The 14,100-nt window shown below is 41.1% G+C and overlaps 1 protein-coding gene across 2 annotated transcripts in view; it reads right to left on the minus strand.

The window, feature by feature from the left end:
- Nucleotides 1-14,100, minus strand: part of gabrb3 (gamma-aminobutyric acid type A receptor subunit beta3) — a 511,154-nt gene that overhangs the window by 76,093 nt on the left and 420,961 nt on the right. For both annotated transcript variants that reach the window (XM_059646784.1, XM_048533130.2), the window contains one exon: nucleotides 2,866-2,948. In XM_059646784.1, coding sequence (XP_059502767.1) covers nucleotides 2,866-2,948 — 83 coding nt within the window. The remainder of the gene's footprint in view (nucleotides 1-2,865; nucleotides 2,949-14,100) is intronic.

The raw sequence follows: 14,100 nt of genomic DNA on the forward strand, positions 1-14,100 counted from the left end.
GACAAGCCAAACAGAGATATGCATGAGAATTCCTAGAAGCATGGCATTCCAACCGGAACTCCGTCAACAAACACATTGATTTGGAGCCAATCTACCATCCTCTGAGAAAAAGAACAGGAAATGACATCACCAATGCAGGAAATGACATCACTAACCCAAGGAAACCTAAGCAGATAAACAGAAGGCGGGACATAACACCAGCGCTTCGTCGGAGGCTCACTGATGATGTTACCTAGAATGGTGACGAAACATCTGAAAACTAACCTTCCAGCTCAGTGAGCAAACTCACATCCAGATATATTTACATTAGTTGCCCTTATACTTGCTTTTTCAGCTGGCTTCTTTTCAAATTGAATTCAAATTTCACCATCGGCCTGACAAGGATTTGAACTCATATCCCCAAAATGTTAGCCTCGGATTTGGGATTATTAGCCAACCAGTACTGCCGCCATGCCACCGACCCAGCACTGTCAATTAACTTGAATATATATTAAGGTTTAGATTTGTCATGTGGATATAAAAAAACAGTGAAAATTGGTTCTTCTCATATTGTACACAAAATGTTGCCACGCTCCAGCGCCATCTTGAAACACTGAACATGTCGCAAGATTTTACTGCAATGGAGTTCATCTTTCTCTCTTTTCGGCTCTCCTCTGTTGCTCCTCCAGTCACTGCTTGACATCAGCCAGAGCCTGTGAAATGTGTTCCTGAGTATCTGTAACGGGATCTGGGGTCTCAGTTACTGGCCCTCTGCAGCCTCCACTCCCATGGCCTTTGCATCTCAGCTTGAGCCATGAGCCCGAGGATGGCCGAATTCTGTTCCCCATCTGGCATTCCTTGAGACGCTGCTGCTGGTCCATTGTTGCCCCTTTCGCCGACGCTCCCGCTCCATCCCACGCCCGGGCCCAGCTGCAGGCCTGGAGTCTTGGCTCAGCCTGCACATCCGGGCCAGGGAAGTCAGCCCAGGACCTGCTCCCTGCTCGCCGGGAGACCCAGGGCTGCGGCCGGGAGTGGGTCTGGCACGTCCTGGTGTTGCTGCAGTTGTTGCTGGAAGCCTATTCTTTTACTGGCCATTCTCCAGTCTTTAAAGAAAATAAAATGAAGAAGAAAGAAAAGAACAGCAAAAGTAAAAAGAGAAAGAAGAAAGGAGGAACAGAGCAGACAGTGGCTGATGATCCCCAGGCTCAGCCCTGTTCATGATATTTGGTCTGAGCGTGAGGCCTCTTGAATAAGAAAGCTCTCCTCAGAGTCCTCTTTAAATCTGCTGGACCCTACTCCTCATTGTGCTTATCCAAGTCATCTGCAAAAAGGCTCCTTCTGCCAGCTCTCTCTACCTCTCTCAAACACAGAAAGCAGCAACTGAAATGTACAACATCCAGAGCTAGGTCCAAGGCTAATGACTGAGGCAATGCCTCATTCATTTCCTCTCTATATTTTAAGAAATATCTGGGACTCAGATCCGCGCCTTGCTCTCGGCTTTCCTCAGTTCAAGAGGAATTGACTGCTGGCTGATTTTAAGTGTCAACATCATACATTAGAACTATCTTTTCTTTCTCCCTCTTTCCTTTATTTCTCTCAGACTTTCAGCTCTGTGCTCTTCAAGCAAGATGCTGCTGAAAAAAGGTCTCACTTCATACAACAGAGAGAGAGAGAGAGAGAGAGAGAGAGAGAGAGAGAGAGAGAGAGAGTATAAAAGCATATGCATAAGCAGTGGGAATAGGCCACCTCATCCCACAAACCTGTGCTGCCATTCAAAAAGATCATGGTCAACCTGATTGTTTTATATTCCCATCTGTCTCACATAACCTTTGAAACCTTTGCTTGTCGAGATTTCATCTCCTTCTGCCTTGAAAAATATCCAAAGACTCTGCTTTTGAGGAAAAGGGTCCCGAAGAGTTACAATCCTCTCGGCGAGAAAAAAATTACTTTTTATCTTTTTTTCAAATGGATGACTCCTTATTTTTAATCAGTGACCTTTAATTCTGGAATCTCCCACAAGAGGAGCCATCATTCCCACCCTGTCAACATCCATCAAGATGTTTTACGGTTCAACCAAGTCTCCTTTTCCTCTCTCAAAATCCACATGGATTTCAGTCCAACCTACAATTCATGCCATGTTTCTCCTTCAGCACAAATTGTTGGATTACTTACAACTCAATAATTGTGTGTGCATTCAACTCACTATTACTATCAAAGAAGAATCCAGGCCTTTTATTTAATGATAACCTCAAAATTCCTGAAGTGACTTTCCACCACCTGCTGCCTGTCCCCTTCTGAATCCCACGTCACCCACTCTTCAGTTTAAGGTTTCTTTATTGCTTGTGCCCACACTTGAATGAAACACATGTTAACACTGTGGGCTGAAACAATGGAGTGAATGACCCAAGCATTTCCACAAACGGCTTGTACTAGGCTGAAAGCACCTGATTATCTCTACAGAGGCCTGGGGGTGGGGATTTCGAGAGCATGCAATGTCATGAGTAATAAAGCAAACGGAGAGCACCCCAGTGTTTGCTTCATTCAGGTTAAATCTGATTAAAATTTAAGCATTATTCATCGCGCATTGTAGATTAGCATCAGACTGCTGATTAATCAAACTGAAATGATAGTGCATTTAATGCTTTCTGACTCTCGGCTGTAATTTCCCCATGTGGACATCTATGCACGCACTATGTATATTTAAATTTAAATAAAAGGCGACCTAGCACCTATCCATTGATAGAAAAAATGTTAAATGACATTATGATGGATCTATTTTCTGGGAGCTGGAGAAGGCGACAGGGATACATCTGGATGCTTGGTTGAGAATGCTAGTGGTTGAGAATTTTTTCTGCTGCGGGGCCAGTTTCTCTTGAGAGTACTCACAGCTTTCTATTTCCAGCGTGCAGTTTTGTTCATCCAGTGGGTATCTCCGCAGATCCATCATACATGCAGCTGTTGTTGTGATTCTGCAACAAAGCAAAGAAAGAAAAGGTCTCTATGGTAGCTGCTTTTCAATCCCCAATCACTGTGCCCGTATCTGTTAACAAGGCACAGTATTAATTCCTCTGAATTCTGGCCATTGCGCCTCTGAGATTTGTTCCCCACTCAGCTCCCAAGAAGCTTTAACATGCTTTCCACCTCCTGGTACTCTCTGTTGAAATCAGCTTAACAACAACTTGCATGTAAATAGTGCCTTTTGCCTAGTTAAAAACATCTCTCAAGTGCTTTACAGGAGCTTTGGCAAACAAAGTGTGAAACTGAAACAAGCAGATGACTCAAATTTGATCAAAGAAGTAGTTTTCAAGGACCATCTTAAATACAGACAGAGAGATTTAAGAAGGAATTTCCAGGGTTTGGATCTAGGCAGCTGAAGACTCAACCACAAATTGCTCAGTGATTAAAATCGGCCAATTTCAATTGTCCAGAATAAAAACAGAAGTTGCTGGAAAAGCTCAGCAGGTCTGGTAGTATCTGCGAAGAAAAGAATCAGAGTTAATGTTTCGGGTCCAGTGACCCTTTCTCAGAACTGGCAGTAGCTGGGAAAACATCAGTTTGTATGCAGAAAACAGGGAGGCTGATGGGGCAGGGAGTAAATGATAGGATAGAGCCCGAAGACAAGGGCAGTTGGATAGACAGAGGGGTTGCTAACAATCTGGCTGGGAGTGTGAATAGTTGTTAATGGGGACTGTTAGTGACTAACATTAGGTGGAGTCCAGAATTGGAGGATTGCGGATATTTGGGCCCATAAGAAATATGAATGAAAGAAGACTATCCAATCCCTCAACGCTGCTCCGCCATTCAATACAATCATGGCTAATCCTCTGTCACAACTTTCCTGCCCGCTACCAACATCCTGTGATTCCCGGAGAGACGACAAAATGTATTTATCTCAACCTTAAATATACCGAACAATGGAATGTCTATAGCCCTCCGGGGTAAGCAGTTTCAAAGATCCACAATCTGTTAATGAAGACATTTCTGCTTTTATTGTCCCCATGGCCTGAAACCATACTCTTGTGTTCTAGGTTCCCCTGACAGGGATGCTGTTTCATGTTAAGATGGTTTGAACTGTAGATTGATGTCTCCTTACTGTCTGAGTGCAAGGTTTTATATTCAGCAAGTTAACAGCTCCCACAAAGTGGCAGCAAGAACATTTATACTTGTGTTTCTACAGGCATCATGTCTGTTGCATTTTCATTTTACATGAAAAACAGGAGATTTGAGAAGTAGTAGTTTCAGTCACCTGCCAATTTGGTGAATCACTTAGGGATCGCAGTGACCCTGAGTCATGAAAAAATGATTCATCAAGTTGGATAGATGTCAGGTATCCAATGACAGCGTTCAACAGTTTAAGGTACATGGAACTTTAAATCTACAAGTATATTGTTTAGTCAAAGATAGGAGTAGGAAATTTCTTAAATATTCTTTCCTGTACCTTCACTGCTTTTAAGAACCCACTTTGCTGTATCGTTGTTAATCCTGTCTAATGGATGAATAGCTTTTGTGCTCCTGAGATGCTGCTTGGCCTGCTGTGTTCATCCAGCCTCACATTTTATTATCTTGGAATTCTCCAGCATCTGCAGTTCCCATTATCTCTAATGGATGAATAGTCTGTCTGCAGTCTAAGAACCCACAAACAGTAACAATGATTAACAGCAATACGCACAAGGTGGTGAAAAATCTAATGAAAATGACTAATTCATCCCTCTGAAATTGTTCCTTTTGTTTCAAATTCCCCAGTTAGAACAAACTCAGGTCAGTTTTCTACTTTATAAAGGACAAACCATTTTTAGACAGCAGCTCTGTGGGCGGCATGGTGGCTCAGTTGTTAATACCGCTGCCCCTCACAGTGTCAGGGACCTGAATTCAATTCCAGCCTTGTGGGACTCTCTGTGGAGTTTGCACATTCTCCCTGTGTTGGCGTGGATTTCCTGCGGATGCTCCACTTTCCTCCCACAGTCAAAAGATGTGAAGGTTTGGGTGACAAAATGCTAAAATATGCATAGAGAGCAGGCTAGGTGGATTTGCTGTGGGAAATACAAGGTTATGGGGTTAGACTCGGGGGGGGGGGGGGGTGGGGGGGGGTTTGAGTCAGGGTGAGATGGTCTTCAGAGGGTTGGTGTGGACTTGATGGGCTGAAAGACCTGCCTCCACATGGTAGAGATTCTATGATTCCCTATGTCCTACCTCATTCTTGGATTCAGTATTATCCTCACACACAGTCAAGTCTCCACTGCCTGAGATTCCAGAACTGGGGATGGAGATTGTTTGCAGCATCGTTGTGAAGTTGTAAAATCTAGTTGTGTGGTTGTAAACCCAATTTGGCTCATGCTAACCGTCCACCTTACGATTAAGAGGCTGAAGTTGAATTTTCCTACCTAAGCCAAAGGCTCTAGCCCCACTGTCTGTCTTGTACATATAAGCTGTGTATATCAGCTGTCCTTGGTATTTGTCTTCTTAAAGAAAAATGGGAAGTTTATTAGCTGATAAAAGTCTTCTGTCTTTAAATCACAATTTGCTCTAAAATGATTATTCAAAGAATCCCTACAGTGTGGCAGTACAGCTGTGCCCCCTTGATCCTGACATATAGATCTGAAAGACTATAGTTTAACATAGGATATTCAGCAGAGAAACATGTTATTCACCTCAGCGAATCCTTATGATGTTTATGCTTCTCTTCAGCCATCGCCCATCTATTCTCATCTCAATGTTATAACAATCTGTTTCCTTCTCCCTCATATGTATGCCTAGCTTTCTCTTAAATGCATTTACAGTATCCACGTCCAAAATCCTTATCACTTTTGGGTAAAGAAATTCTTTCTGATTTCTCTGTTGAACTTATTGGTGACTATATTATTCTGATGACCACTGGTTACGTTTTCCATCACAAGAGGAAAAGTTCTCCCTGAATACTCATGATTTAAAAGTCTCCTATTGGATTATCCCAAGCTTAGTTCAAGAGAAGACATCACTCCTCAATCCTTTCTTGATATGTATACTCACAGATTTCTGGTATCAGACTTGCAAATCTTCTCTGCACCCCTCTTCAGCTTTTCTATATATTTTTTAGAATATGGTGACCATAACTAAGTGCAATCTAACCAATGTTTGATACAGATTTAGCGTAACTTTGTTATTTTTCAGCTCTAACTCCATGGAATTAAAACATGATGCTTGGGTTCCAATGTGTAAATGATGAAACCGAGTGGTAGCAGAGAATGGAAGTATAATTCTTCACTCCAGATCCTGCTGGAATATAATATCTCCAAATCAATATTCCCAAAGATTCATGGGTCAAGAATTAACCTGTGGGGTCACATAAACACCCATTGCCAGATTCAGCAGACCTTATGCATGTTTTGAGGTGGATATGTAGAGGTAATATCACTGGTTTAGTAATCCAGAGTTACAGGATCATATTCTGGGGTTATAGGCTCAAACCCAACATAGCAGATGGTGAAACATAAATTCAATAAATATTTGGAACTAAAATCAAACATAACAGTCATCATATAACCACTGTCAATTATTGCAAAAGCTCACCTGGTTCACTAGTCCCCTTTAGGGAAGGAAGTCTGCTGGCGTGCATGTGTTTCAAAGGCACACAGTAATATAGTTGACTTCAAAGTAACCTCCATGTAATTAGGAATGGACAATAATTGCTAACCGAGCCAGGGATGCCACATTCCATGAATGAATTTTTTAAAAAAAATCTTGTCCTTATAACAATAGTACACTGGACCATGCCTCCCAATCAGTCAGTATGTGTGTCTCTCAGGTGGAACTGGGAAAGCATGTAAATGGACAGAAAGCTTACATAACTCAGTACTTATGCCCTGAATTGAATCTTCCGCCCATGTGCAGCTGCCCCATTAACTTAATATGATTAAAGTCAATCAGTTGGTTCAAAACCACAGTGACACCGCTGGAGAGACGTATGAGGAAACACTAATGGCCATGACAAAGGAGGTCTATTTTTGGATTGAAGGTTGGCTTTAAAATGGTCATAAATGTTTGATGACTACATGGCTTTTACATTGTCACAGAGGGAGTACTTTGTATTGAAAGTACTTCCCCCTTGAACTTCCATCCACTTACCAATAAAAGCTTTGATGGATGTCTGCATCTCTCTTACCTCTTGCCCCCTGAAGATGGCGACTTATGCCTTAGTAGTTACATTCACTGTCACTTGTTCTGAACCTGATGCAGGCTGATATTTTTCACAAACTAGCTTTGGTGGTGCCAAGGAATGGCCGACTGAACTGTAGTGTCTGATTCTGTAATTTGTCAATAGCTTTCGGTTACATAAACCATAGAGAATACTGCAGGAAGTTACAAGCTAATCTGGTTTTAGGGAGACGGCTGGGATTGGACTGAAGCTATGCTCCGACGTCATTTCTTCATTGAAATCAATGATGAGCAACATTAGCTAGGCTGCACAATATACATTCCACCCAATCCCACGACTCAGCAAATCAGCTTAAAATGGCGACACGCCCTTGCAGGAGGGATCCATTGGATAATATGCCAGAAACAGGAACCTTTGTTAACTTTCCCTTTCATGCAGCCACAAAGCTGGCTCTTGTTCCTAGTGCTTCAGTGCTGCCAATCTAGAGATCACGATGTGGAGGTGCAGATGTTAGACTGGGGTGGGCAAAGTCAGAAGACACAGAATACCAGGTTATAGTCCAACAGATTTCTTTGAAAACACAAGCTTTTGGACCTTCTTCAGGTGTTAGTCTAAACCTGTTGGAATATAACATGTCGTTGTGTGATTGCTGACCTCATTGAAGGATCAGCAACACAACCTGGGGGACATTTCCTGGGCTGTATTAAAAAGTGTATTTGCAAAAACTGTCATTAAGCTAGGTTGAACAGAAAGTGCTTGGAAATAAAGATTGCACAAAGGAAGTAATCTATAGAGTTAAAATATTCTTATTTTAGTTTTATTCTGTACTAGGAGGTTGAAGATTAATTACAATTGAGGACACCAGAATTATGTCCCATTTTTTCAAAGTTGCACCAATATGGGAAACTCCCATTTCTATAATAAGGTAGAGAACGATGGCTGAAGCAGGCTACAAATTGTATCACTCATGCTTTGAGTGACAGGATCAAAAAAGCAGTCGCTCATATATTATTCTGATTGGTAAATAATTTAAGACAAACACATTTGTGTCAAAAATACGTGAACATGGATTAAAGCTATATCATGCATTAAAGATGAACACAGCGAGGAAGTTAACTTAAAAGGCATATTGCGTGACGACATCAATAACACGGTATTCAGCTATTTTCAATAAGCAGCTTTAACCTAACAGAGGTATTAGTTTGTGCGTTTCTTAGAAGTACAAATAATTAAGTAAAGTAATGAGCACTTAAATATAATTCAGCTGATTCTCTGATCATTACCATGGGTTCTTGATCTGCATTATTGTAATATTATCCAGTTCTTTCATTAAATCTTGACAATAAAGGAATTACCTGCAACAGCATTAAGCTGTGAATATGCTTCTAGAGAAATTGGACAGTGGCATACGGTAGGCAATGGCTTGCTGATGACCTCAGTGCACTAGTAATTCAAAGATCTGGTAGAATTCAAACCACTTCTATCTTGTGCTACATACACTCAAACCAACAGACAGTACACAGGGCAGCGCTGAGAAGTAATTGAGTCTGGGCTCTTTGGATGTATGATGTGAATAATGGTACTCCGGAAAAGTGTGTTTAACATTTTCATTTACTGGTGAACGATGCATCATAAAAATACCAACTTTCTAAAAAATAAAAAACATCCAAGATTTGAGCAAATGCCTTGTTCATACGAGCCTCAAATTTCACCATAGCAACTGAGAGGGAGAGTTATTAAGTTGGAATAACATACTAACCTATTATCAATGATTGTGAAACTAATGGATTACCAGTGGGTTGTTTTTCAGAGGTTGAGATTTGCCATCCTTAACTGGCCTTTGCTACATGTGACACCAATCCCACAGCAATGTAGTCAATTTTCAACAGGTCCCTGCAATGGCTGAATTGCTCAATTGTACTAAGTTACTACATAATGCACTGTGAATGGCACATGGGCTTCATGAGGTCCAGGAAGTGGGAGGGCCAACTCCTCCAATTTGGAATGCGCAACGAATTCTGGCCTTGCCGGGAATGTTCACCCTCCAAGAAGGAGTAAACAAAATCCAATTTTCTCTTCCATTTCTGGGCTGCCACAATTAGCCCATGATTTGGAGATGCACAAACAGCTAGGGAGGCCTCAGATTTGCAGTGACTTCCCTTGCTGAAAAATAAATGCAAGAGTTGTCTCCAGCTGGGAGATGCTCTGGGTGCAATTTCTGTTGGTCAGTTTCCTCCCTCTTGAAACAGCAGGTTTAACAAAATCTCAATGGGCCTTATTTGAAAGGCAGAGAAGAAGTAATTCAAAGTTCATGTTGGAAACAGGTGGTACTCCCTTTCCAAATAACACAGAGACTGCTGTAGAAATTCAGCAGGTCTAGCAGCATCCATGGAGAGAGAAACTGAGTTAATATTTTGAGGCCAGTATCACTCCCCTTTGTACTCCCTTTACATGTCAGACTTTACTGCATTCAGGAAAACGTGATAGATAGGTGGCCTAACTAACAGAGGTATTAGTCGAGGGATCACCGTCAATTACTGTTTCCCACCCATTTTTTATAAGCCACAATCTTTTACTAACTCACGGCTACAGTCATTGGAATGGGCTTGTTGGTGCTTAAGAGTAAACGTTTTCTGCAAAATGTAATCCTATCTTCAAAGTGTGCAACAAGTTGCATTTCCTTTAGCAGATGCTAGATTGCTTGTAACAATCAGTGTGCTAAATGCAAATCCACAGGTTGGGGTATCTTTTGTTGATCAAAATAACCTGTATATTTGGTTCAGTAGTGAGTGAAGTTTTAACTTAGACCTACCCACAATGATACAAGTTTGGCACAGAGTAGGCCAATTGAGCCTTCTGTGCCGTTGCGTTAAGATAATGTCTGACTTGATGATGGCCTCTACTTTTCTGACAATTCCAATACCCTTTGATTCCTTCTCAGTTAAGAATCTAACCTAACTTTTAAAATATTTAATGATCCAGCCTCCACTGTTTTCTGAGCAAGGCATTTCTAGAGTCTAACACAATCCTGTGACAGAAAGAAAAATCCTCACTTCTATATTAAATGGAAGTTCTCTCATTTTTATATTTTGTCATTGAGTTCTAGTCTTTTCTTTGCAGGGAAACCTGCCTTCATCATCTATTCCATCAAGTTCCCTTGTATGCTTCAAGAAAATCAATAGGATTCAGGGAGATCTCAAACAAGGGGCCAGAGACTGGATATAGGATAGGTCATTTAGGACTGAGATGAGGAGAAATTTCTTTACTCAGAGGGTACTGTACCATGGGATGTTGCGGAGGACGGGTCACTGAAGATATTTGTGAATGAAAGAGATAGATTTCAAATTCTAAATGGGATTAAGGGTCTGGGGAGAATGTGTGGGAATATGGCATTGAGGTGAAGAATGACCCATGGTCATTATTATCGACCAAATGGCCTATTCTTGCTCTTATTTTGTAATTACTTTTCAATCTTCTAATCTCCAATAGTTACAGAACCAAACTGTTCTTCTTAAGAATACCCTCCAGCTGGGGAATTGGTAAATTTCTGGTAAATGGATTTTAAAAATATGTGAAATTATTCACTTCTGCAGGAGGAGTGATAAAGCAGAGTGTTAGTTGAATGGAGAACACATGCAGAATTCTGAGGTGATTGATACCTGAATGAGTTGTCTTATGAAGATAGGTCAGTCAGGCTGCAGTCAGCTCCACAGGACTTTAGAAGAGAGAGGGGTGACTTGATTAAAGTGTACAATATCTTAAATAATCTTGTCATGGAAGGGCTGTTTCCTCTTGTGGGTCAGTCCACAGCTAGGGGACACTGTTTCAACATTAGGGGCTTCCCTTTCTGGATGGATAATGAAGGAATTCCTTTCTCTCTGAGACTTTGAAATTCTCTACCTCAGAAGACACTAGAGGCGGTGTCATTGAATATTTTATGATAGAGATGCACAGATTCTTGCTGGGCAGGGGAATCAAGGATGATCAGGGCAGACAGGGATGTGGAATTCAAAACACAAAATGATAAGCCATGAATTAAATAACTTTGGAGCAGGTTCAAGAGGCTGAATGGTCTATTTCTGCTCCCTTTTTATTTTTTCTTTGCGCTGTTTCTAATCTTTTCTTAAACCAGGCGACCAAGCCTGTACATAGTACTCCACTGTGGCCTTACCTACACATTGTACCACTGCAGCAAAGCTTTCCTACTTTTACATTTTGTTTCCTTGTAATAAACAACAATGTCCCGTTTGTTTTCCTGATTACTTGCAATGTCTTTATAATAATATTTTTGGGGTCCACATATTACGATACCCAGATCCCTCTATTACAGAGTTCTGCATTCCCTGTCCATTTAAACAATGTAACTTTTATTTTATTCTTCCTGCTAAAGTGGACAAGTTCACATTTATTACATTATGCTTTATCGGCGAAATTTTTATTCAAGAACATGCTGCCTAAGAAACTGTCATTCTATGAACTCGCCTTCCAGGTTACTATTGCCAATCTGATAGATCTAATCTATATGTAAATTTAAAATCACTTCAGATTATCACTGTGCTTTTCTCCCATTTTCCCTATTATTTCTTCCAGTGCATACATATGTACAAACATACAAATTAGGAGCAGAACAAGGTTATTCAGCCCCTCTTCGCCGCTCCACATTTCAACAAGATCATGGTTAATTTTACTGCAACCTCAGCTCTGCATTCCTACCTAACCATTCAACCACCTGCTTAACAAAAGAAAAATAGTTTCAAAAACTCTTAAACTTTTGGAAGAAATCAATCCACCTCACCCCAGTGTTTTTACTAATTCATTTTGCTGCAGTGTGGACCTCTGAAGTCTGTGCGTGGTAGATGCTTCAGAAGCAGAAACCAATGCGCCGGCATGCCAGCTAACATGCAGAAAACCTTTGAGGGGCTGCAGGCCAACCAACTTGGAGGATATGGTGCTCATCTCTGACTTCAACAGGAGATCCTGAATTTTAGACCTTAATCCTGAGTTTAAGGATCTCCAAAGAGAAAGTATCAAGATTTCTCAGGAGCTAATATGTTTCCATCAAGTCAATTCTGACTCTTCTAAACTGGAGCGAATACCAGCCTAGTCTATCCAACATTTCCTCAAAATACAACAATCTGGCCAGCAGGTAGTAATCTTGTACATCTTTGCTGAACTGTCTCTAACATATTTTCATGCTTCTTGAAATGATGTGATGTGATCTGTGCAACGTACATATTTAATGTCATTTACTATGTGTTTGCTACCTGGTTTTTGAGTTAGTAACCTGTAGGTTTTCTGTGTGGCTTAAGTTAATAATTAATAGCTAAGCATTTCTGTAGACATGGTGATATCTTTTATACAGTTTTTGAGGGCTGGTGTTTCAGTGATTTGGTTTCAGTGCATCACAATGGACTATTTTGTTTATCTTGGATTGTTTTACAACTCAGAAAGTTTAATAATTGGGCCAAAAGGTTTCTTTGAGATTTCTGGAACTTTATCTAGAACTTGGTCTGCAGGGGAAATTTCAAAGTTTACAAAGGACATAAAACTTTGAAAAAAATGTAAACTCTGAGGATGTCAGTGTAGACCTCCATTCACAGACAAATTGGTGGAGTAGGCAGATATTTGGTAGAACAGATGACGAGAATTGTGAGGGCATGGACTTTGAAACAAAGAAATTTGAAAGACAATAAAATAGAGGCTACAAGTCTGAGAGAGATAGAGGAGCAGAAGGATTTGGGTGTATATGTGCAAAATCATTGGAAGTGGTAGGAAAGATAGAGAAATCAGTAAGTAAACCATACAGCATCCTAAGCATTTTTGATAGAGGCATGGCAAGATGATGTTGAACTTGTTTTGATTTAGATTAGATTCCCTACAGTGTGGAAACAGGCCCTTTGGCCCAACAAGTCCACACCGCCCCTTGAAGCATCCCACCCAGACCCATCCCCCTATAGCCCACACACCCCTGAACACTACGGGCAATTTAGCATGGCCGATCCACCTAGCCTGCGCATATTTGGACTGTGGGAAGAAACCGAAGTACCTGGAGGAAACCCATGCAGACACGGAGAGAATGTGCGAATTCCACACAGTCACCTGAGGCTGGAATCGAAGCCGGGTCCCTGGTGCTGTGAGGTTGCAGTGCTAACCACTGAGCCACTGTGCTGCCTACATTGGATTCAAATTATAAGGCAATTGTTAGACTTTAACAAGAGTAATATGAGCAGTTCTGGCACCACATTATGAAAAGGTTTTGAATGCATTGCCAAGAGTGCAGAAACAGTTTACAAGAATGGTTCCAGGGGTGAGGAACTTCAGTTCTGAGAATAGATGAAAGAAGCAAGGGTGATGTAAGGAAAAACTTTTTGATTCACGGATGACTGAGAATGATCCCTGGAATGAATGGCTTGACATTTGAGGAATGTTTAAGGACTCTAGGTCTATACTCGATGAATTTTAGAAGCATGAGGGGGTATCTAATTGAAACTTACACAATATTGAATGGCCCAGACAGAGTGAATATGGGAAAGATGTTTCCACTGATAGGAGAGACTAGGACCCGAGGGCACAGATTTAGAGTAAAAGGAACACCCTTTAGAACAGAAATGAGGAGAAACTTCTTCAGCCAGATAGTGGTGAATCTATGGAATGCATTGCCACAGAAGGCTTTCGAGGCCAGTTCACTGAGTATATTTAAGATAGAGATAGATAGATTCTTGATAATCAAGGGGACCAAAGATTATAGGGAGAAGGCAGGAGAATGGGGTTGAGGAATGTATCAGCCATGATTGAATGCTGAAGCAGACTCAACGGGCCTAATTTCTGCTCCTATGTCTTATCGTCTTATAATCTTATGGACTCAGTGAGTAGTTAGCAAGTGGAATGCACTGCCTAGAAGTGTGGTGAAGACAAGTTCAGCTGAGGTATTCAAAAGGGCATTGGATGGTTATTTGAAGAAATAGAATGTGCAAGGGTGCGGGGAAATA

This window comes from Stegostoma tigrinum, chromosome 6 (genome assembly GCF_030684315.1).
Source record: "Stegostoma tigrinum isolate sSteTig4 chromosome 6, sSteTig4.hap1, whole genome shotgun sequence".
NCBI classification, from domain to species: domain Eukaryota; kingdom Metazoa; phylum Chordata; class Chondrichthyes; order Orectolobiformes; family Stegostomatidae; genus Stegostoma; species Stegostoma tigrinum.